This window comes from Monodelphis domestica, chromosome 3, assembly GCF_027887165.1.
Source record: "Monodelphis domestica isolate mMonDom1 chromosome 3, mMonDom1.pri, whole genome shotgun sequence".
Taxonomy (NCBI): Eukaryota; Metazoa; Chordata; class Mammalia; order Didelphimorphia; family Didelphidae; genus Monodelphis; species Monodelphis domestica.
Window position 1 is genome coordinate 193,025,909 of NC_077229.1, and position 24,550 is coordinate 193,050,458.

The window sequence follows — 24,550 nt, forward strand, 5'->3', positions numbered from 1 at the left end:
TCCAAGTACCATTTTGCAAATAAATTCGTAAACAAAACAAATTCTAAATAATTGTAAATAAAACGTGTCAGATCTTTAAAGCCCGAGATAAATACTACTCGATGCATAAACCCCAAAACCACTAGCATGAAGCGAGAGGGGATAGTCACATTCCTAGCCCACTTAATGGTTTCTGAAAAGATAAAGAGGCAGCAGAGTTACTTAGCTTGGGAGGCGCCACGGCACCCAATGAGCATTTTCCATTTACACCCTTCTCCACTTCCCTTGGAAACCGAAAGCGAAATCCTGGCTCCCCCTTTCGGCCATCGCTTGCTTTGGTCTGGCGGGGTCGCGGGAGAGCAGGATTGGCGGCCAGGGAACTGGCTGGCCTGGTGACGCCGGGAATCCCAGGACGGCATGGAGGGACTGCCGGCGCCTGGTAGCGGGGACATCTCCCTGCACAACTTCAGCGTGAGGCTGTGGGAGCAGCTCGTCCACTTCCACGTGATGCGACTGACGGATTCGCTCTTCCTGTGGGTGGGCGCGGCGCCCAACCTGCGCAACCTTGCCGTGGCCATGTGCAACCGTTACGTGAGTTGCGGGACAGAGATCACGGGCCTGCAGCGAGCCCCTGCCGCACCGGGGAGCGCACCGAGCGCTCCTGGGGAGTCCTTGGGTGGGGGAGATGTGGGTTTTGCACCACCTAGGGAAGTTTCAGTGCGGGGCACATCCGAATGGATGCACTCCCTGCAGGACCGATTGTGCACGCACCTGGGCAAATCTCGCCTTTTACTTCTTTCTGAACCCCCAGCCCCACTTTATGCGGATCTTTCTGTTTGTTTAATTGCCCATCTCCGCCATCCCCAAGGAAATGAGGGTGAGGTAGAGGGGGTGCTAGCTATGGCACGCAGGAGATTGATCCCTCTTTTCTATATGCTGAGCATTGAGCACAAGGTCTCATTATTGAATTGAACTCCAATAACTTGGAAACTAAAGGAATATGGGAAGATGTACATAAACAGATACTAAGTGAAGTAAGGAGAACCAGGAACACACACACACACACACACACACACACACACACACACACACACACACACAGGAACTACAGTAATGTAAATAGAAATTGTAAAATGATACTGAATTCACAATGTATAATTAAAAAAACAAAAAACAAAACCTCCTTACTTTCTGGCCCAATAGCAACTCCTTAGAAAGAAGGGGAAAGGACTAGGCAATTGAGTTTACATGACTAGGAAGTATCTGGGCCACATTTGAACTCAGACTCTTTGGAGTCCAGGCCTAATGCAAAGTCGCTGCTCCCATAATTATACTTAAAAAATCCCAAACCAAAAAACCTTTCTGTCTTAGAATCAACATTATGTATTGGTTCCAAAGAAGAAGAGTGATAAGGGCTAGGTAATGGGGTCACTCAGCTAGTAAGTGTCTAAGGTCAAATTTGAACTCATGACCTGTCTCTGGACCTGGCTCTCAATCCACTGAGCTACCAAGCTGCCCCTCAGCCCCATAATTCTTTAAATATAAAAAAGGGGAAAACTTTAAAACACAGACCTAGTTAAATAAAACTACTTATAGATATTATTTCCATTTTAAAAATGGAGAAAACGTATAATTAGGCAGGTGTTAAATGACTAATTATCATGTATAGAAATAAGATGGAAAGGGGCTTCAGTTACCAGTTAGTTCACCCAGACACTGTGTAATTTTTATGACTAATTTTCATCTTGAGAAAATTTATCTCTGGCCCATTATTGGGGAGCTCCTCCTTGTGGGTCTTCCACCTCTGCAAAGAGAAGTAATTTCTCATATCTCTCCTTTTGAGCTGCCTTGCAACTAACACACATTCTCTGTCTCTGTCTCTTTCTCTTCCCCTTTCCCCCATTTCTCTACACACTATTTTTTTTTCAGTTACTCTGTTGTTGTCATCATATATATATTATTATTTTTGGCTCTGCTTACCAGTCCATGCTACTCTGTGTTCACCATATACATCATTCCTTACAGCATAGTAGTATTCCATTACATTCATAGACCACAATTTATTTAGCCATCCCCCAGTGGATGAGCATCTACTTTATTTTCAATTCTTTGCTATCACAAAAAGTGCTGATATATATTTTGTTGGATTCGCGAACTTCCTATCCATAGCCTTCTTGAGGAATAAGCCTAGTAATTTCTAGTTCAAAGGGTATGGATATTTTACTTTATTTGATTCCAAATTGCTTTCCAAAATAGTTGTATTGATTCACAGTTCCATTAGCAATGTACCTGTGTGTTGCTCTTCCTACAAGAAAACATCTAGAAGCAGCTAGATAGCTTAGCTTTTCAGATAACCAAATGCTAACTAGATAATTAAACATTATAGAATTCTGGGCCTGGAGTCAGAAAGACGTGAGTTCATGTCAGGCCTCTGATATTAGCTATGTGACTCCAGGCAAGCCACTTCTGTCTTAAGTTTCCTCAACTATAAAGTGGGAATAATAATAACACCTCTCTGTTGTGAAGATCAAATAAGATCATATTTGTAAAGCACTTGAGGACAGTGCTTGGCACAAAATAAGGACTTTATCAGTGCTTGTCTCTTTCCTTCCTACAACCCTTCCAGCATTGCAACACTTGATTTGTAGTGTATGAAATGAAATTTCAGTTGTTGTTTTGGTTTGCATTTCTCTTATTATAAGTGAATTAATATTGGAACATTCATGAGTTTGTGAATATCTTGCAATTCTTTTGAATACTGTTTGTTCATTTCTTGTGTCTATATATTGGGAGTTGCCTTTTGTTTTTTCTATATCTATATCAATATTATCTATATGGGTATATCATGTATATCTGTATCATCTGCTTCTGTATTTGTTAATTATTTATATATTTTGTATGCTAAACTTTTATCAGAGAAATTTGATACAAAGATTTTTTCCCGACCACTTGTTTTCTTATACCAAGTATACTAATCTTGCTTGTTCAGATGTTTTTCGGTTTCATGTATTAAACTGGAAAAAACACAGAACTATTAAATAGTCAGAAAAACCAAGGAGAGGCATATGGCATAAATATTTAGACCTTCACACAGAGGCAGAGGCTCTGGCTACTTTGGGTACTGTGTCCCTGGGAGTGACACTGTGTTAGATGACAGCTCCAAGGAACCATAAAAATTGGGGGACTTATATATCTCTTGTGGAACTGGGAACAGGGAATATGATTGATTGGCTTTACAATGGCTACAAAGCAATGAGGAGTTCTAGACAGGATTATCAGAGAGAGGCTGATGCTTTACAATGGACACAAATAGGAAAGATCCAGCCATAGGCTGGGCTACCTGAAAAAGGACTTTGATACAATAGGAAGACCTACTAGGACAAAAAGAGTTCTTAACATCTGATTGAGTCTGTTAACTCCACCTAAAGTACTTTAAGATCTGTTTCTAGACTGAAACTCTTGGAGCAAGATCAAACTTGGGGTCTTTAGATCTCATGCTACTACAAACTCAGGGTTTCTAGAGTCCACATTGACACATGTAATCAAAGCTATCTGTTTATCTTTTGCAATTACCTCTATCCCTTGTTTAGTTAGGAATACATTTTCTACCCATAACTGTGAGAGATAGAGGAGTTGCTTTTCTTCCAGTTTAAAAATAATTGTTACGATCTCTAATATTAAAGTCATGTATCCATTTAAAATGTTTTGTGGAATATGGTGTAAAGTGGTCTAAACCCAATTTGTCAGACTTCCTGGCTGTTTTTTTTTTTAATCAAATGAAAAGGTTTTTTCCCTTGGTAATTTATTTTATACTTTATCAAACACAATCACAGTGTTTCTTATTTTTCCTTTTAAGTCTGTTGCGTTTATTGCTCTCTTTTTCTCTTCTTTCTTTCTCTCTCTCTCACCAGTGCTAGTTGGTCTTGGTGACTGCCATTTTATAGTTTGAGGTCAAGAAGTGCTACTTCCCCTTTATCTTTACCTCTTTTCATCATTTTTTTCTTGATATTCTAGATCTTTTGTTGCGCCAAAATTTTTTTGTTAGTATTTTGTTGAGTTCTATAATTAACCATTTGATTTGATTGGTATCAGATTAAAAGTATAAATTAACTATGGTAATGTTGTTAGCTCTGCCCAGCCATGAGCACGGAATGTTCCTCTGGCTCTTTAAGCTATTCTTTATTACTTTAAGGAGCACTTTGTAATTGAATCCATACAAATCTTTTCTGTGCTTTGATGGATTTATCCCCAGCTATTTTATGAATTTTTTAGTTTTTTGGAATGGGAATTGCCTTTCTATTCTTGCCTCTTGGATTTGGTTATATTATATAGAAAATAGTTGATTTTTGAGGGTGACCTTTTAATTGACACAGCTGCATTCTCTTTGCATGTTGTTCTCTTTGTTTATTTCATTTTGCATCAGTTTTAGCAAATCTCATGTTCCTCTGAATTTTACTCTTATTTTTGTTGAAAGTCAATTATATTTACATTACATTACAATTACAGTTAATTACACTACAAGGACCTCATGTTGTATTTTAGCTCAGTGATAACTTCTTCAGATGTCACATTTCCTCTCTGAAACAAATTCTGGCCAAGAAGGAGCAGAAATCCATTTTATTTTGATAAGCAGTAATAGCTAGTTCCCTTCTGTCCCCTGTACTTCAGCCAGTCTGTAAATAAACAGAGGCAAAGCTCCAAGCCAATAACAAGTTTATTGAGAGCCGGATGGTATCTTAGAAAAGCTGGGTCTTCAGATTTTCTTCACAGCCTGAAACACCTGAATGAAAGATTTCCATCCCTTATATTACCTAAGACTTGCTCTTTTCTGGACAGGCAGTCCCCAGCCAGCCCCTACATGCTCTACATCCATCCTCCAGAGGACAAATATTCTGCGCATGCCCAAAGAACCTTACACATTGGGTCTTCTGTGCATGCCAGGAAAGGGGCACAAACCTTTTGACCTGTTGCTTGGAGGGTGCCCTATAAGTCACTCCCTTCAGTTTAGGCCACACCTTATTGCAAAATGCTGGCTTACAGAGACTTCCAGAAAAAGGGGACATTGCAGAAATGACAGTTAATATGAAGTTAAAGAAAAAATGGCTAAATATATTAAATTCAATTTGCTATATAACCTTATAAAACATAATTACCACAATTATGAATCCATATCCCAGATAAATGAAGGGCTATCAAGGATTCTCATTCTCTTCGCTTCCCAGAGTGATGGGATCCTCATTCACCCTACGGAACATAACAGAATCTTTGGCGGGAAGGGGGACTTTTTTCCCAAGGAACGGTGGCTCATTTGGATCAGGCATAGTTGAGGAGATAGAACGCTTGGACTCCCCAGATGTAGAGAAGGATGCATGCTCGGACTCTAGCATTCCCCTCTTTATTTGGTGGTTCTAGAGTCGGCTTCAGGGCAAGGGGAAGTACGGACTTTCTGCAGGAGTATTAGGCGGCAGAGTTCTAACGCGGGGGGACCTTCCGCTGCGCTGTGCCCAGAGAGCTTGTGCGCTTAACTCCTAAATAACAGGTGCTGCCTTAGGGGCCCCGAAGGAGACATGTTCGTGTCTAGAGATTTAACACTACCGTTCCAAGAGAGAAGCAACCCTTGAGGCGTAGGGAGCCCTGTTCTGGGCTAGAGTAACAGCAATTTATTCTTTGCTTTTTTTCTCAGGACTCCATCCCAGTTTCCACTTCCCTTCTCGGAGACACCTCTGACACGACCTCCAACTGTCTCGCTCAGCGACTAGGTATGTAGCAGGATGCTTTAGGTCACATAATCCGATTTTGGAGAGTCATTGGCAAGGTCACATAAAAATCTCATTTTATTTTATTTTATATTTTATTTACATTTTCTTTCTTTTTAAAAAATTATTTTAAAAATAATTTTCCACCTTTACACGATTCATTTTCTTTCCCTCCCATCTTTCCTCTCCCCTCTCAGATCTGATAAGCAATTCCACTGGGTAAAAACCCCATTTTAAATAAATATGGGGATTTCATTATTTAAAGGAATACTGAAACTCCTTATTTTGTAGAGCAAGATTTCCTTAAAAACTTTTTGTAATTAATTTATAATAATCATATAGTGTATTAAATGTAATATATAAATTATAAAAGTAATGTGATGATTAATTATCTGTTATGACTTTTATAGAAGTGGAATTTTGCTGAATGTATTTTCTCAAAGCTCATTATACTCAAAAAGGTTTGTCTGCCATGGTTATCTTTCTGTCTTAGGGCTAGGATTTTCTCAATTGAGTTTATTGTGTTGGATACCTGCTAAGTGGATGGGTGACAGATTTATTAAGCGTCACTCCAGTGAGTTGAGTATCTTTTTAGAGCTTCTGAGCTTGACTGAGACTATAGAAAAGGATGCTCAAGACCTCTGAATCCAGCTTCTTACTTATTCAGAAAATGAGCCCAAGGGAAGTTGGGGAACTTGCTGAGGGTCACATAGCTAGGTGTGGCAACACTGAGACTGGAATCAAGTTCTCTTGACTTTTAATTCATAGTTCTTTCTGCTTTATCAGAAGTATGTGAATAAAGCTGGGAAAAATAGACTTATTGTATAAATTTAATATCTAGGTCTCTAAGAAAAATTTGTTTTGCCTCCTCCCTTAGCCCATTGGCTTTAGAAAATGCCAAAGTGGGGCAATGGGGTGGCTCAGTGGATTGAGAGCCTGGCCTAAGGGCAGGAGGTCCTGGGTTCAAATCTGGCCTCAGACGTTGCCTATCTGTGTGACCCTGGGCAAGTCACTTAACCCCCATTGCCTAGACCTTACCTCTCTTCTGCCTTGGAGCCAATATACAGGATTGATTCTAAGGTGGAAGGTAAGGGTTTAAAGAAAAAAATGCCATAGATATTAACACATACCTAAACCTGAGTGCTGAACTCAAATAGAAATGGGGTTCACTAAACCAACCATGCATAAAGATCCCTGTGTACATATATTATATTGACTTAGAAAACTAAATATTAACATGTTTCATTGAATTTTTATTTATTTAATTAAATATTTCCCAGTTACTTTTTAATCTGGTTCCCTTTGGGTATATATTACATTGACTTAGAAAATGACATATTAACATTATTTATGTTTTATTGATTTTGTTAACTATTTCCTAGTTACTTTTTAAGCTGTGTCAGGGATTAGTTGGGAGTCTTATAGGCTGTTTTCAGGGGCTGGCTGTGGGTTTCTGCCCTATTGTGAGTCTTTGCAGGACAGTAGTAATACTTGTGGGAATGAAGAACTGACTTTCCTTCACTCTCCCTGTGATGTAAAATGAACTTAGAAAGTCTTATATAATTCAAAGTGTTGTGGAGAATCAGACAAAGAAGTGGCTGATTTCCCTCAAATATTTTGGTAATTCAGGCAAGAACAAAGTGGAGAGTAGAGAATTTTATTTTTGCCTTTATAGATACTTAAATGTTTGAATTGAAAGTGACCCTGGTTTGGGTAATGACAAAGCAAGGTTGGTCTAGAAGACTCAGGGAGAGATGGGTTAAGCCACAATAAGGCAGTCTTTAAAAAAAAATCCTTACCATCAGTCTTAAAATTGATACTAAGTATCATTTTCAAAGCAGAAGTGTTTGGTAAAGGCCAGGCAATCGGGGCTAAGGGACTTGCCAAGGTCACACAGCTAGGAAGTACTTCAGTCAAATTTGAACTCAGGACCTCCCATCCCCAGGCATGGTCTTTCAAGTCTCTGAGCCATCTACCTGCTTCTTGAGTTCTTTAGATATGAAAAGAAAATTAATTAATATGTTATTAAATAGTCTAAGAACAAGAAATTTAGAGGAAGTATTTTTTAGGTCAGTTTTTATAATGAATGATATTGCAAAACTTTAAAATAAAATATTAGCAACAAAATTACAGCAATATATCACAAAGCTCACACACTGTTTGAAATTATACCACAAAAGCATAGTTAGTTCAACACTAGGAAAACCATCAACACAAGTGACCACATTGTTAACACAAATAGCAAAAATCATATGGTTATATCACCATGTGGAAAAAGCTTTGCTCCCCCCTAAACAGAAGAAGTTTTTCATACTTTATACTTAGTGTGTTTAGAATATTGCACCTGAATTATTGCAAATTCTGAATTGGTGCAGTCTGTAATAATGAGGTTTTAATGTTGTTCTTATCATAATGTATTGAGTTTGGAAGGAACCTCAAGATTCCTCTTGACTGCATTTGTAATGAGTCGTCATCTGTGCTTTGTCGAGTAAGGGAATTTGCTAGCCTTTTTTTGGTACATCTTTGATTGTTGAGAAGTTCTTCCTTAAGAGCTATAAGAGTTTGCTTCTCAGTAAAAATTTCATCCACTGGTCATTATTCCACCTTTCTGAGCCACAAAGAAGAAATCTAATCTCTCTTATATCTGAAGGCCTTTTACTTATTTGGAGAAAACTCATATACATATATACATAAATGTATATGAAATATACATACACACATAAATGTATATGAAATATACATATATACATAAGTATATCTTTATATAAACATATAAACAAATGTATATATACACACATATATAAAAAATTTTCCTCCAAAGTTTTCTCTATTCCATGCTAAATAAGCTTCTCCAATTCTGTCAGTTGATCGCCCATGTAAAACTGTTTCTAGTCCTCTTACCATCCTGATTAAATGAATGAATTAGTGAAAAACATATTTATCATTCACTTAAGGCACTGCGTGAAATAAATACTAGGAATATAGATACAAAAGAGAAGCTGTTCCTCTGCTTAGGGACTTCTCTTCCAACCAAGCATGAGAGGAGGGTGTTTTGATCTGGGAAGTCCCAATGATGAGTGGATCAATAGTACAATCAATTGACTTGCCTTTTGCAGAAACACTCGTAGCATTAATTTGATTATAGTTCCTAGGGCAAGAGGTAGACATTACACATTCAGTGCTATAAAAGGAAGATATCTGGAAAAGCATGGGTCTGGCTATTGTAAAATCTTTATAAAATGTGGTACCCAGTATTGAACCCAGTAGTACCAGAAGTGTAGCCTCAACAAGTATAGATATAATGGTATTAATTTACCTCTCATTTAAAAATCTATTTCTATTAAATGCAACCCAGAATCACATTAGTCTTTTTTGACCACCCACTTCCCATGTTGACTACTATTGAGTTGTTAGCCAGTTAAGACCGCGGAATCTGTTTTACATTAACTACCTTCCTGGGGTCCCATCTTATACTTATGCTAAAATTTTTTGGATCCAAGTTTGTCCTTATTATATTTCATCTCATTATACTTGGCCCCTCTATTCTAACTTATAAAGGTTTTTATGAATTCATTTTAATTCAATTCAATTTAAGTCATATATATTTGGTGTCCTTTCTTAGCTTTTTATTACTTAAAAATTTGATAAATATTCCATTATGCTATGATGATGACAATAATCATTCTTTTAGGTGGTGCCATAATTTTTACAAAACTATTCCATATATACCATTTGAAATATAGATATTATTGTTCTCATTTTATAATTATCATTATATTTTATTATTATTAACCAGTATCATTTTATTATCCTCATTTTGCCAATGTGAAAACTAAACCCTCAAGTGTAAGTGACTCGACTATCAGCAAGTTAATAAATTTCCAAGTTCTTTCTAAAAACTTAAATAGAAATAGGCCAATTGTGCCATGCTATCATAGATCTGTGTCTAGGTTGATTTCCTTCTATTAATTCAAGCCTTTTTGGATTGAGGCCAGTGTACTAGGTACAAATCTACCTAACTGTAATCATAGGCACTTCATATTTCTGCTATGTCAGAATAGATTACAAGAGACATTGTCAAATGCCTGAATGAAATTCAAGTGTATTCTGTCATTGGCATTCCTGTGATCTGGTAATATTGGAGACTTTGTTCAGGAATTGGAGATTAGTGTGACTTGACCAGGCCACCTGCCATCTAGTGATTACTGCTTTGTATTTGAAATGCAGCTAGGTGGCACAATGGAAAAGAGTTCAAATCTGGCCTCAGAAACATAGCTACGGGAGCCCAGGCAAAATATTTAACCCTGTGTTTACTTCAGTCTCTTCATGTATAAAAAGAGCAGGAGAAGGAAATGGCAACCCATTCTAGTATCTGCCAAGAAAAACCCCATAAAGAGTCAGATATTACTGAACAACAACAATATTTAAAATACTCAGCAATCATCTCTTTCATAATTCCTTTTTGAACTCTTGTTAGAGACCTTTACTAACAAACATACTCTCTGCTTTGGGTGACTTTTGTTGAAGGGGTCAGGAAGAGTGGGCTCCTTGACCTGCCATCTTCTCAGCAGCCTCTGGGGACAGATTTCTGGCTCCCAGGTCTCTCACTTCTGAACCCCACTTCCTTCCCGTTTTTGGAAATTTGACCTGGATCTAGTCTTCAAGCAGCATTCCTGTTCTGCATGATGCATGATGATCACTAGCTGTGGTGCAGCAGTTAGAACTGCAAAGCCTCATTCTACCCTGTGGTCTAAAGATCCAAAGAAGCACAAACTCATTTGGAACTGCAAGGACTCCTCTTTTACTCTTTGTATGGCAAGAGCTGTGTGTTTGATCTCTATTTAGCAATTCATTTGGATTTTGTAGACATCTTGTAAGCACCTACTGTATGCAGGGCACCCTGGGTTGGAGTGTGGGGATACAGAAAGACAAAATTCCTCCTTGTTCATCTAAAAGAATTCAAGGAGACCTTCACCTATGTGGGATTCATTTCCCTTTTAATTGTGTTTATTCCACCTCTTCTAGTCTGAAGGTCTTTATTAGTGTTGATGGTAGAATGTTCTCCGAAATGTTTTTGTGAAGCTTTTGTTAACTGGCAAGATATGGAAATTTGGTGTTTATCCTTGAAGTGGGTGTAAGCCTCTTCAAGGAAAAACTCTTTAAAAAACTCCCTCATTCTGAGATGAATTCTTTTACAGTGTACCACACTTAGGCATTAGATTATTTGACCACAAACTTACCTTCTCTCCTCTTTGGCCTGTTTGTCTACCCAGTATGTTAAGTAGCAGAGGGAGGGTGCTAAGAATAAGGGGATGGATTAATGTGGAGACTGAACTGGACAAGCCTGGGGGCATATTGTAGATATGGCACTAGCTCATCCCTTCCAACCCTGGGCATTGTTGGACCTCCATCAGGGCCAGTGGGCAGGTACATGCCAGAATTGTCGCTAGTTAGCAGCTATCATCATCTTCATCATCATCATCATCATCATCATCATCGTCATCATCACCACCATCATTGTCACATCACTGCCACCATCAGTCATCATCATCACTGTCATCTTCATTGTCTCCTCCTCCTCCCTTTATCAGTTCCTTGTGAGGGGTCTTGTTTGGCACTCTGCAGAGGTCTGACGGGGTAGACCTGGCCTCTGATGAATAGCATGTTAGAACATTAGACAGGAGCACTGAGTTGGCTGTCATACCAGCATAGGAATGGACAATATAGATACTTACCTCCTACAGAGTGGGCAGCAGGGGGAAGACACTGGAGCTAAGGGGCATTGGGAAAGGTTTCCTGAGGAAGGTGAGATTTTAGCTGGGACTTGAAAGAATCCAGGAGCTAGAGATGAGGAGGGAGAGCATTCCATGCATAGAGATAAACAGTGAAAATATTGGGAGATGGAGCATCTTGTCTGAGGAACAGCAAGGAGGCTGGTGTTGCTGGATTGCAGAGTACCTCTCAGGGGTGTGAGGTGTAAAAAGTCTAGAAAGGTGGGGCAGGCTGAGGCTGGGGTGGGAGGCAGAGAGATAGTGATATGGTCAGACCTTCAAATTATTTGTGAAAATAAGTAGCAAGATGAAAATAAGAGTTACTACTGCTGGTCCTTGATTCTCACCACTTTTATTTCTTAGTCTTTTCCCTAGTCTAATTTATATTGTCTAAGGAATTTCATTTTGAAATTAACCATTCAAGTCAGTTAAGAATCTCCTTGACAAGTGTTGCCATTAGCCAAATTTAGGTTGTCTGGGGGACCTAAATCTTTGGGGGTAGGTGAAGAATTTTTTTACCACTTGAGATAAACCTTGAAGGAGGAGAATTTGAAGAGACAAAGAGCTATTGAGGGAGTAAGTACATTCCAGGCATGGGGAGAGGGGGGAATGCTTTATGATTCATTAAATTTTATTTTTTCAGTGAACAACATAGTCTTCTCATACAAGAAACATTCTCACATTGACCATGCTCTAAAATGTGTGTCTGATCTTGTGTACTGAATTCATTACCTCTCCAGCAGGAGGTGGGTTATGCAGTGGGGGTTAAATGACTTACCCAGGGTTACCCAACGAGGAAGGGTCTGAGAACAGATTTGAACTCAGGATCTCCCATCTTGAGACTTGGCCACCTAGCTGCCCTTGATCTTAAATTCTCAAATCTTTTGAAGTTGCCTTTATATTACAGTAGAAATTTTTTTGGTTCTGCTTATTTTATTCTTCATCATTCTTCCCAAGTTTCTTTGAAATTGTCTATTCCATCATATCTTATGGCATAATTATCTTCTATTACATTCATATACTATCCTTTGCTCATCCATTCCCCCAGTTGATGGACACTCCTTTGGTTTCTAGTTTTGGATTCATCAAAAGAACTGCTAGAAGTATTTTCGTATGGATACATCCTTCCTTTTCTCTTTCCCTTCCTGCATCCTTTTCTTCCTCCCTTCTCTCCTTCCTTTTTTCATGTCTTTGGCTTAGTAATGATACCAAAATGATAGAAAGGAAAGGACAGTTCAATAACTTTTGGGGGTATAGTTACAATCACTTTTCAGAATGGTGGACTAATTCACAGCATCACTAGCAGTACATTGGTGCTCCTGTTTTCTTGTATCCTCTCCATTGTTTTTGATTTTCCTTTTTAGTAATTTCACTAACTCAGTGGGGCTGAGTGGGGACCCCAGAGTTGACAGCTTAATAATTTAGAATATGTGAAAGGGCAGAATATGTAATAAAGTTGTGAAAGGTCTTAAAATCTAAGGCTGTCTGAAGAGTTTGTAATATGGTCCATTAGGCAATAGGGAACTGCTGAAGGTTGTTCAAGAAAGAAAAATTAACAAGGGGAGCGCCATTGCCAGAGCTGGTCATTAATTAGGATTGTCGTCTTAGCTATTTTCCAAGAAGCTGTTCCTGACACCCCCTGAGACAGTGGCCTGAGCATGATCAATTTATTAGTTAGGCCAGCAGTTCCCAATAAATTGGATCAGTGGCCTCTCTCAATGACCAAAGGCCCCCAAGTGAGGGATTACTAGCTTTGGGCTTACTAGTTTTGGAAAGTACAAGAGAGTGGAGTTGGGCAAGTGGGGAAAACATGGTAGATGGTTCCAGTCTGGCAGCATCATGGGGGTGAGGATACGATTGGTTGGAAATGGGGAATGAGGAGCTAGCAACAACCCTTCCTTCTTTACTGACCCTAAGAAATGTTCATTGTTGGAGTCCATGTGTGTGGTTGGAGATGGTGGACCAGATTTCTTTGGAGAGCAGAGCAGATCGCCTTGGAGGGTAGTTAGTGACATAAAGATATAATCCCTCCCCGACTCCCTGATGTCACACAAATTCCTCCAGCATGACAGATTTCCTTGAAGCAAGAATAGACCATGATTGGCAGTGGAACTGAACTTCTAAACTTAGCTTATGGGCAAAGAGGCAAACATGGCTTGAATATGATAAAATGTTACAGAATCTATTTTATTTCTTCATCTCTTCTGCCCCCACCGGACCAAACACCTCCCTTGTATCATTCTTATTTAAATGAATGCCTTATTTTCCTTTTATTTAATTTTTTAAAAACTCTTCTGTCTTAGTATCAGTACTGTCTATTGGTTCTAAGACAGAAGCACAGTAAGGGTGAGACAATGGGGGTTAAGTGACTTGCCCAGGATCACACAGCTAGAAAGTGTCTGAGGCCAGATTGGAACCCAGGACCTCCCATCTTTAGGCCTGGCTTTCAATCCACTGAGCCACCTAGCTGCTCCCCCAATTCTCTTTTTAAAACAGAAACTCCTTTTGAGCATGCACTTTAAAAAAAAAACTAGTACCTAGCACTGTGTCTGCTACCACAGCAGTGGTTAAATAGATATCTCTTAAGCCAACAGGCACAGTGTTCCTTTAAGGAGCAGACAGACCCCTGTAAAGCAGATTTTTTTTCTCTGCTTTCTTGTGTCAGCGTCTGGGGGGCCATGGCAGGTAGTAGATTGACAAAGTCCCCCAGACGGTCCCATCCCCAATTGCAGATGGCTGGGTCCCGCCAACTAGGAGATTCCTGTTTGTGCCAGATTATGGTTTGGGGGTGTGTGGTTTGTCACACCTCGTGCCCTAAGCATGGGCTCTGGCATTGAGTGGGGGACGGTATGGATCTGCTCTTGCCCCTGACTGGCACAGAGGTTCATCTTTTTTTCTGCCTACTTGCTGCCTTGGGCACAGGAATAGGACATGGCTGCAGGAGCCATTCCCAGGGAAAACCCCCACATGCCGTTCTTACAGGAGGGGGCCTGGTCCCTCGGAGGGAGGTCTTCAGGGCTGGCACCTGGGCTGGATTTATTTTTGGCCAGCTCACTGCTGCCACCAAAGAGAAAGACGAGTGAACCGTGGCTGGGGTGGCCTCCTCGGTGCCTGGGAGAGAGAGGGACAGCCATCAGGGTACAAAACAGAGGCCGACCCAGCTAGGATATCTACTCCCACGTAAAGGGTAATTTGCCTCCTGTGTAGTTGCTGTACTGGATGGAAACGGGCCTTATTGTGGGTGTATTCTTTGGGTCAGTCAGTAAGCAAGCATTTATTAAGCACCTTCTTGCCAAGAAAGGCAATAGACCGTTCCTTTCCTCAAGGAACAAGTTGCAAACAGATATGTACAGATAAACTATGAACAGGACAAGTAGGAAACGATTAATGGCAGAGAAGGCATTGGCCTTAATTTAATTAAGAATGTTTGTCAACATGCAAGAACATTTGTCATCTATTAATAATGAAGGCCATAGAATTTTTGGGTTAGCCGGTGGTTTACATCATTGGGGATGCCAATGATTTAATGAAGTCTTATACCATGTTTACAATTTTTAGGCCCATGGCCTAACACCGAGGTCTTTCAGGGGTCAGAAGGAACTGAGCTCAGCCTTCTTCTGCACTTGGGACTCTTAGAGAAAGGACCTGGAGCCCCCTAGTGGTGGTGCGGCTGCCACATGATGTCTGTTGGAGGGGCCAGTGGTGTTCCCACCAGTCTTCTGTTCCTCCCTGCTCTTCCTTTCCCTCCTCGCCCCTCCCTTCTGCTCCCCATTCCCTCTCTCCTTTCCCTCCCTTTCTCTCCCCTCCTTGGTGCCCCCCTCTCCCTCTCTCGCCTCTGGGGCGTTTCCCCTCCTCCAGTTGCTCAGAAGCCTGGAGCGCTTGGAGGAGAGGTTGGCCCTTTCCCAGCACAGGAGCTAAGCAGCGCCTTCTCATTTCCCAGGGTGACCGTGTGTTCTTTCCTTTTAGCCAGGAAGACTAAAAAACAGGTGTTTGTCAGCTACAACCTTCAGAACACAGACAGCAACTTCACTCTGCTCATAGAGAACAGGATCAAGGAAGAGATGGAGACCTTCCCCGAAAAGTTTTAGCCACGGAGCGGCGGTGCCAGGGCATTTGTAATTTATGTACTGAAGCGGAATAAATGGAGTGGATTCGCTGCGTGTCTATCATGGAGTTGGCGTGTTTGAGTTTTGCTTTTTAAACTTAGCCTTACTGCCTTTCTCCGTTCCCCTCACTCTGGGGGTGAGGCTGCAGTGGGGTGACAAGCATTGGAGCTTTTTTGTACTTTATTTAAAGGAAGAACAAGAAAGATAAAGGGCAGCTTGCTCCAGTGGCCAAAGAGCTGGGCTCTGACTCAGGAAGAGCTGTGTTCAGGGTGTACCCCTGACCCACATTGGCTGTGAGATGGCACTTGCACACCTCTCAGTGCCCTGTGCCTGCCAGGACTCTTCTCCTCCCTGTCTCTCTCTGTGTCTGTCTGTCTGTCTCTTAGAGCCATCCTGCTTTGGGGGAGAGATTCCTTCATCTGGGAGTTCCTTATACGAATGAAACCCTGGTTCAGACTCTGTCCGTCTCAACTAGATGAAGGGGACTCCATTCCCTTAGGATGGGAGGGAAGGATCCAGTAGTCACTGGAGATACTTAAATGTGTTGAACCTGCCAGTTAAGTGATCGGAGTACTACTGCCTTTGGTGTTAGCGAGGGTGGTTTTTTCCCGGAGGCTGTCTCCCTTCAGGAGTTGACAGTATTATTCCAGCCAGGCATTCAAATGAATGGAGGGCCTGGGCCTGGAATCAGGAAGATACTGTGTGACCATGGGCAAGTCATGGAACCCTGTATGCTTCCGTTTCCTCCTCTGTCAAATGGGCTGGAGAAGGAAATGACAAACCACCCCAGTATCTTTGCCAAGAAAACCCCAGTGGGGTCACAGAGTCGGAGGCAACTGAACAATGATTTCCTTCACTTTATTTTGCGTTTGTGATCAGAATGTTTTGCTTCTCATTTTTGTCTCTTCATCCCTTCCTCTTTTTCTTACCTCTTCCTTCAACTTTTCTTCTTCCATCTTTGACGTTTTACCTTGTGAATAGCTGAGTATTCAACTTCTATACAGGCCTGCCGCATCTTTCTCTCAGATTTTTCAGCCATCTCCTACACAGATCACAATTCATCCTGATCTTCTGGGGTCAGGATGAGCTCTTGGATTTTGGGGGATACTTTTTAAAAAATGTTTGGCTCTGATTTATTGATGTGGGAAACTGGCATCTCTCAATGGTTGCTGGCCAACAATTCCTCTGTAATTTAGTTGTCTGAGGCCTCACTCTGTGTGACAGACACGGAATTCCCAACTCCACAAAGCCTCTTGGCTTCTCTCTGTGTTTCACCCATCGTTGACAATTTTATATTAAGCTGTTTAGGCCTAGAACCCACTCAATAGATGGGGTCTTTGGGAAGGAAATAGGATCTGGTGGATTGAGTTAAGCCTGAGATTCTTGTGAGGAATTTCAGTTCAGACATCCAACTCAGATTTGTTGGCCTCCAGAGAAAGGTATTGAACATCCACATGCCTCAGTTTAAGAGGAGCCATTTGTGTCTTGGAAAGGAAAGTAGGGTATTCCTGCTGTCCTGGAGAAAAGTGGGCTTTACCCCCCAAAAAAGGGGGGGGCAGTTAGGTGGCTCAGTGGATTGAGAGCCAGGCCTAGAACTGGGAGGTCCTGGGTTCCAATCTGGCCTTAGACACTTCCTCACCGTGTGACCCTGGGCAAGTCGCTTCACCCTCATTGCCTAGCCCTTACTGCTCTTCTGCTTTAGAACTAATACATAGTATTGATTCTAAGACAGAAGGTAAGGGTTATAAAAAAAAAAGGCAGGGCTGTTGAGGAAAGAGATAATAAATATGTTTTATTAAAAAAGGACATTTTAAGGGGCATCTGGGTAGCACAGTAGATCGAGCACCAGGCCTAGAATTGGGAGGACCTGCATTCCAATTTGACCTCAATACTTTAGCTATGTGATGCTGGGCAAGTCACTTCCACTTTTCTGCCTTATTTTACTCAGACAGAAGATAAGGGCTTAAAAAAAAAAAGCATTTTCTACGTTAAAAAAATAAACAAACAAACAAACAAACAACTAGATCTACATCCTAAGAGTAAGCTTTGGGTTACAGACCTCTATGGGCATTTCTGTTATATCCCAATATGAGAAGGTGGTTTTTCTTTATTAATTCTGTTGTAGTGGCCTTAAATTTAAGGAGAATGGGAAGTGCCATAGAAACTTCATAACATAACCACTACCTCCCAACAAAAACAACTCTGAATTTTTATTATTAAATTGTAAGCAGCTATAAGAAACTTAATGAAAACAAATGAGTGGTCTGAGTATAGATTGGACAGAAATGACATAGATGACTAGTGCTTGCTAATTCCCCATGAAGAATGGGGGTAAACACCAGGACCCTTCTTCTCAGCACTGGAATAAGAACTATGCTATATAGATATTTCAATGTGTCAGTCGTCCCTCCACTGCTGCAAAGGGAAAGCTTACTTTGATTGTGGATATAGAGCTGGAATGGGCCCAAGTTATGAAAAAAAAATCCATTTTATAGTTGAAGAAACTGAGTTGGTGATATCACTTTCTGTGGCAAAAGAAAATTCTTCATCTGTTGGCCAGTTCTTTATTCTGAATGATTTAGGCTGGTCCTTCCATAAAGGGATCTACGCTGAGCCCATATTTGAAGCCTTCCTAGCATGGAGACCCAACACTGGGTGGTCATGGAATAGCTTTTGTAAACTCATACCCAGCTGACCAGGAACCTAGTGGGATGGAGCCATCATCTGCCCATTATGGTCTGGCACCTTTTCTGCCACTTGTCTTAGAGATTACAACTAATTAAAACACTATACGCTTGCCAAGTTGGCCATGACAATGTCCTCCATTCGATCATGACCCATAGGAGCTAAGAAAGACATTCCATTGGAGATCTGGTAATGGGGCAACATTTTTTGTTTTTTTATTTCTGTACATTCACATACAAATTTCTCAGTAGGTACAACAGATGTAACATCATGCAGACACTTAGCTTGTAAGACAGTTTCAGTATTTGATTTAAGCTTGTGCTATGGGTAAGCACCACCAGACTAATGATCAACATACAGTAACAATTCTTTAATTAGAGCCTCATCAGAAACTGAGGGAATTGGGGCAGGGGAAAGGAGGGAGGAAGGAGGGGAAGGGAGAAAGGAAGGAGAGCTCACCCACTAGACATTACACCATATTCCTTCCCCAAAACATTTTATACACTACATTAAAATGAGGTTTTGTCATTAGAAATTAAAAAAAAAAAGACCAAGAGTAGCAGTTGCAGTGCAGGATGCACTGTCATGGGAGCCATCCAGAGGCTAGAGGTGATGTGAGTGACATTCAAAGTCCATTTCATGGCGCTCCTGCTTCCAGTTCTGTGATGTCAGAGTTTGGCTCTAGGAAGTATCGGGGTTTAAGTGGGATACTTCCTTTTGTGTATCATTAGCATTTTCCTGCTCAGTGACCAAAGAAACCAACCACGCCACCCCCTCTCCAATGTTGCCAGTGTGTCAATGGCCAACCAGCCTCTTAGAAAACAGGAACAGACTATGGTGCTTGATTGCACAAAGCATCCTTGAGAACCTGAAGATGGGATGGGTGGATGCAATGGGTGATGGGGACAGGGAGGATGGGGATGAAATGCATTTGTGCATTAATCATTTGGAAGAAGGGAGACAAAGGAGGTGAGACAGAGCCTCCTGGTGGTTGAAGATCTAACTAATGAAGTTTCAGAATGGAATGGGTTTGCATGTAGGTAGCTGGCAAGTACATCTTTGAATGCTTTCTATGGGGGAGAGGGGAAGAGGAGGCTGACTGGAAGCAGCAAGTCGCCTGAGAAAAGCGTTTCCTTTGTGTCGACCAGGAAGGAAACAAGATTGAGTAGTTTTCAAGTTTGACAGACAAGTCATTAAGTAGCTGCCAGAGCACCCATCTGTACAGAGAGTGGGGCAGAAGCGATTTGGGGGCCAAATGCCCTTCTCTCTGCCCCTGCTGCCTCGTACCTTACTTTCCTGGGCTCTCCAGAGAGAGAGGTTCTTCTGCATTGGCTACATTTCAGTAAAAATATTTAGCTGGCACTGAAAACTTTTCCCAGCTGATGATGCCACTAAAAGAAGGAGTTAAAGCCTGGCCCTTTCACCCTGGGTGAGCTTTGAGAGGGATGTACCAACAAAATCGGATAGTGGGATACCCTAGTTGAGATATGTGCCACCTACTAGGTTCCTAGCAAGTTCACTTCATTATAGTCAGGCAGAGTGGGGGAAAAAAATCCCTCCTTTCCTCTGCCTTCTCCATCATCCCTCAGCCTCGAAAGCCAGAAAAGAGCCAGGACTCCACTTTTAACTCCTGCCGCTTTTAAATTCCTGTCATGAATCCATCCTGTTGTTTGATATGTTTTATTGTTATTTTTTCCTTCTGTTCATTGGCTCTGTTTCTTGGATGTTGTCTTTTGTTATTTTTCCAAGTTAAGAGAGTAGAGACCCTGAAACAAGAGGGGCTCTATAAAGCACTGTGTATGACTCCAAGAGATGACAGGCAGCTCAGGAGCATGGACAGCTTGAATACGTGTAATCTGAAAAAAATCCACGGGATTTAGACCGCAGTTTCAAGAATGCTTGTTAACTAAAAAGCTGTTACAGTAAATGGATTGCAAGGTGTACCAGCTCTGAGTGTGTGTGTGTGTGCGTGCAAGCACACACATGGATAGGTGCCCAGATGTCCAGTCTGTGGTCCAAAGAGCTCTTGCTGACTGCCCCTTCCCTCTTGTGTCTGATGCTCTTGCTTCAAGGCCACGTCTGTATTTTTCATATACTTACATGGATTTTGTTGCCATGTGATTTTGTCGCAAGTACTCTATAAAAGGCAAAAGGTATTTCACAAGTTTGGCACGTGAAGACTGCACACATCTAAAGAAAGGCCTTTTTCAAGGTGAATGCAGACTGAAAATTTGCAACATGGAACAAAGGAGACCCAACTTTAAGTCATACGAGCAACTACAGAGGGTAAGAACAGTCATACAGATCAGCTGTGTAACAACAGCCCATCGTTCCCCGTTGATCAGTTATTACTGGGTTTCTTTTTTAAAGTCCATCACCTGCTCCAGTGTTTCTTGGGAGAGTTTTTTAAGAACCCAGATGTGTGTCCTCTTTCTCCATGGCAGCAGTAGGCTTTTTGTTTCAGACACAGTTTAGAAAACATTCTCCACTTTGGTCTGCCTTTTTTCTTCTTCGATTCACACCTCCCCTGCCCTCTCCAGCCCGGTGCCTTCTCTCACCGAGGGCACTGAGGAACAGGTCACTCCGCGCTACCTACTGTTCGTCCCACCGGGCCACTTTAGGAGGACAAAGGGCGGTGGGTGTCGACAGCAGGCACAGGGATGAGGTGAGGGGCTAGGGTGAGAAAACGGAGAACAAATGAACCCCTTTTCTGGGTCCCTCAACATCAAGCTACATAGTAGTTGGCAGAAATGTGGCTGCCTAATACATCGTGCCCATTCTGGCACTTAGACCATTGGAAGAACTAACTTTGCCCCAGGACAAAGACGTACATAACACGGGGTGTCGACTAGGACAGAAAAAAAAAACAACCCAAAACTTCTTGCTCAGGAAAAAAACTTCAGCTTGATCTTTCTCTGAGCTTGACCAAGTTAAGAATCAAAGGTTGTCAATAATTAGGCATCTGTGGAGCTGTGTGGAAATGGGGTTAGTAGGTTAATTGCTTGCTGTTACTACAAAGGGGCATCACATTTGAGTACCCCCAAAGTTCCTTTTTTAGTGGGCTAAAATAGGACACGAGATTTTAGTGGCTAACTTTTAACGTCATTGGGGGAACCATCCCACAAGACTGCTACATCCATCCCTACACTGGGGATGGCTTATAATGACAGAAGGCCAGTGAATCTGCGGATAAATTTTGGGAAGGTGCATTTTGGGAAGTGGCCTCCATATGCATACAATAGTTAGAAGTACCCATGAGATTTTTTTTTAGGGGCTGGGGGGGGGGGAGGGTAGAATTAAAATCCAGTGTTGATTTTATTTTAAAATATTTTTTTTATTATGTAGGATTTACTTTTTCTATCCTCCCTCTCTTTCTCTCATTTTTATGGGGTGGGGTGGGGTGGGGTGAAGGATCTGAATAGAAAACAGACCAATTTGAGTTTCAGCTCTCGTTCCTGCCCTGCTTGTGCCCTGACAAAAGATTGGGAGAAGCCACCTGGAGGCTAACCCACGGGTCAGAAAATCGTCAATGAATAGTCGATAGTAAAACATAAGCAAGTGTTTTCCCCCAGGGTGTGTGCTCTAAACATGTATACCTGGTAAGGTTTTTGTACCGCCTCCCTCTGTTCATTTACTATCATCGTCAGCATCACTTTTCATTATCATTTGAGGATTAGAAAGTAGCCACTCTTCTTTCAAGTTGAGTCTGTCTGCAGCTGATCCTGCTAACGATGGAGGGAGACTTTAGCTGAAAGGCATCTGGGTAGGGGGCATGAGTCTCAGGTTCTTGATGCCATGTCCTGCCCCAGTAAACCGCTTCATTAGGCAGCCCTGGCATCAGAAAACTGGGTCCACAGCCATTGGTTTGTCTTCATTTTGAGTGAAATGCTTGGGATCTTTTCCAAAGGAGCTTCAGAAGCCATTATTTAATACAAAAGAACCATCCTGAAAGAAGACCCACATACCTGCTTTATTGGGATTTATGAACTGCTTGCTCTAATTATGAAATGGGAAAGTCTTACCTTACATGTAGAAAATGATGCTTCTTTTGTTTTAAACCACATACAGACTCACCATCAAAACCAAATGAATTTTATACCCCCCCCCCCCCCATCTAAAATGCAGTCACAGTTTAATTCACAACAGTGTCATTTGCTTATGCAACAGCCGGCAGCCGCCTTAGGGTTTGGGGACGGGGAGAAATCACTTTTTGCTCTTCTGGGTAGTAGTTGTGTTTTCATCTTCTCTAGAAAAGATGCCTCCTTAGGTTTGGTTTGTTTGTTTTGAAAAGTCTCTTCCTTGGAATGGCTGTGCCTCTTCTTAAGAGAAGGGTCATTGTATTTTGTGATTAATGAGAGGAAAAGGAAATAAAGTGCTTCTTGTAAAAATGACCAAAATAAATACAAACATTTAATGGCAGAAAAAAGAAAGTCTTTGAAGGGATCTCTCCAGCCAGTTCCTTTCCTCAAATACACCATCTTGTTGCTTTCCAGTCAGCAGAAATTTCCTCACACCAGTTGAAAGTGTCCTGTGATTAAGTGGCTTTAGCAGCGGATTTGACCTTTCCTTTCCTTTCTGGAGTTGGCCGTACCTGCCGTCTTTACAGGTCTGTAAACCTGTGCCAGACAAAAAAAGAAAACCCGACCCCTGAGGGCTCCCTCTCCTGAAGTGACAAAGCCAGCCCAGTTACATGGACTTCATCCCGTTTGCTGTGGCGTTTTCCGGCAGCCCGTCCCCCATGGCGACCACGTCGTGGAGGCCCGAGTAATCCTTGAGTTCTGAGTTTGTGAGCAGGAGGGGTTGCTCTCCCTTCCTGTGGGGCAGGAGGGGCTGCCGGGTGTAATGTTCGCCGTTGAGGATGTTCTCGGGCAGGTTCTGGTTCCTGCTCTCTGGCAGGAGAAGGATACAGATGATGCAGATGAGGGTACAGCAGGCAAAGATGATGTGGTGCAGGAAGTAGCCCTTCTGGTTGTGCAGCTCTATGATCGGGGCAGTCAGCATTCCGAAGCCCGCACTGGCCAGGACCAAGCCCAAGCCTCCGCACCTGCTCAAGGGACGGGAGACAAGAGAAGAGGCTTCAGAAGCTGACCTATCACTTTTCTGGAAGTTTGAGTCCCCCTGTGGCAACCTTCCCCCCCCCCCCCCCCATTTTTTCTTTTTCATTTCAGACAGTTTTTTAAAGCCAAAGAAGACTGTATCAAGAATTCCTTAACCACTTCAAATACAAAATCAATGGAATAGGCGTAGTACTTTTTTCAGTAAAAAAAACAAAACTTATGGAAAGTTTGCCAGTCAATTTCTGGGTAATTTACAGTAAAAATACCTTTACACAGAGTGAACATGCAAGCATCTTCTCCCGAATTCCATCCCCAACTCCAGTGTTTCCCTATATCATCTCTAGGATCAAATATAAAATCCTGTTTGACATCCAGATCCCTTCCCAATCTAATCTTCCCCCACCTTTCTTTCTGGTCTGTGGACAACTTTTACTCCCCCCAGTATACTCTTCAGCCTAGAGCCGCTGGACTCCTTGCTGCTCCTCAAACAAGATACTTCCATCTCTGCCTCTGGGTGTTTTCACTGTCTTTTCCCTCAAGCCATGAATGTTCTTCTCCCTCGTCTCTGCTCCTGGATTCCTCTATTTCCTTCAAGTCCCAGCTAACATTGCACCTTCTACAGGAAAGTCTTTCTCCATCCCTCTTTGATTATTTCCCAAATATCCCATATGTACGTAGTTTGTCTGATGTTCTTTTTTTCATGTTAAAGATTCTTTATTTAAGTGATTTTGACTATGACTATTAATGGAAGTAGTCAGCAGGATAAGATTAATAAGGGGCCTGATAGGGTGTCTATGGAGAATGAACTATTGAAATTGTAGCCTAAGTCTATATTATGTATTTTAATTTAAAATTCAAGATTTTTGATTTTTTTGTTTGAGATTGTATTTTTATAAAAATCCAAGATTTTGATTTTGTTCGAGAAAAGATCTTCAAGGAAGAAGCTTGATAACTCCTAAATCTAGAGAATGAACTGTTGCAGAAAGATGCCAGAAAACCTACACTACATCAAGAAGATCAAGAATGAACTTTGGATGTGGTTGATTGAACTGAAGCTTGATTGAACATTTATTGTAAATGTACACTTTTATGCCAAGGGGACTGCTCCTAATTTGGCTTTCTGTCAATGTGCCTAGCAAAACATTGGTTTTTCTTTCTTTCTTTCTATTCCTCCCTAACCACTGTAATTTCTTCTT

At 41.5% G+C, this 24,550-nt stretch overlaps 2 protein-coding genes across 3 annotated transcripts in view; one reads left to right on the forward strand and one right to left on the reverse strand.

Annotated features, from left to right (window-relative positions):
- The first annotated feature begins 309 nt into the window (after positions 1–309).
- Positions 310–15,679, forward strand: PSMG4 (proteasome assembly chaperone 4). The gene is made up of 3 exons (XM_003340678.4): positions 310–570; positions 5,663–5,738; positions 15,473–15,679. The coding sequence occupies exons 1-3, from the start codon at positions 397–399 to the stop codon at positions 15,592–15,594; spliced, it is 372 nt and encodes a 123-aa protein (XP_003340726.1). The 5' UTR covers positions 310–396; the 3' UTR covers positions 15,595–15,679.
- A 2,808-nt stretch (positions 15,680–18,487) lies between these two features.
- Positions 18,488–24,550, reverse strand: part of SLC22A23 (solute carrier family 22 member 23) — a 277,033-nt gene continuing 270,970 nt past the window's right edge. For both annotated transcript variants that reach the window (XM_003340677.4, XM_007488028.3), the window contains one exon: positions 18,488–23,341. In XM_003340677.4, coding sequence (XP_003340725.1) covers positions 22,984–23,341 — 358 coding nt within the window. In that variant the 3' untranslated portion in view covers positions 18,488–22,983. The remainder of the gene's footprint in view (positions 23,342–24,550) is intronic.

Bases quoted from the DNA above. Each gene is read 5' to 3' on its own strand.
- PSMG4 (XM_003340678.4), top strand. From the start codon at position 397: ATGGAGGGACTGCCGGCGCCTGGTAGCGGGGACATCTCCCTGCACAAC. The intron at 571-5,662 runs GTGAGTTGCGGG...TTTTTTTCTCAG, and splicing joins TGGCCATGTGCAACCGTTAC to GACTCCATCCCAGTTTCCAC. The intron at 5,739-15,472 runs GTATGTAGCAGG...CTTTCCTTTTAG, and splicing joins CTGTCTCGCTCAGCGACTAG to CCAGGAAGACTAAAAAACAG.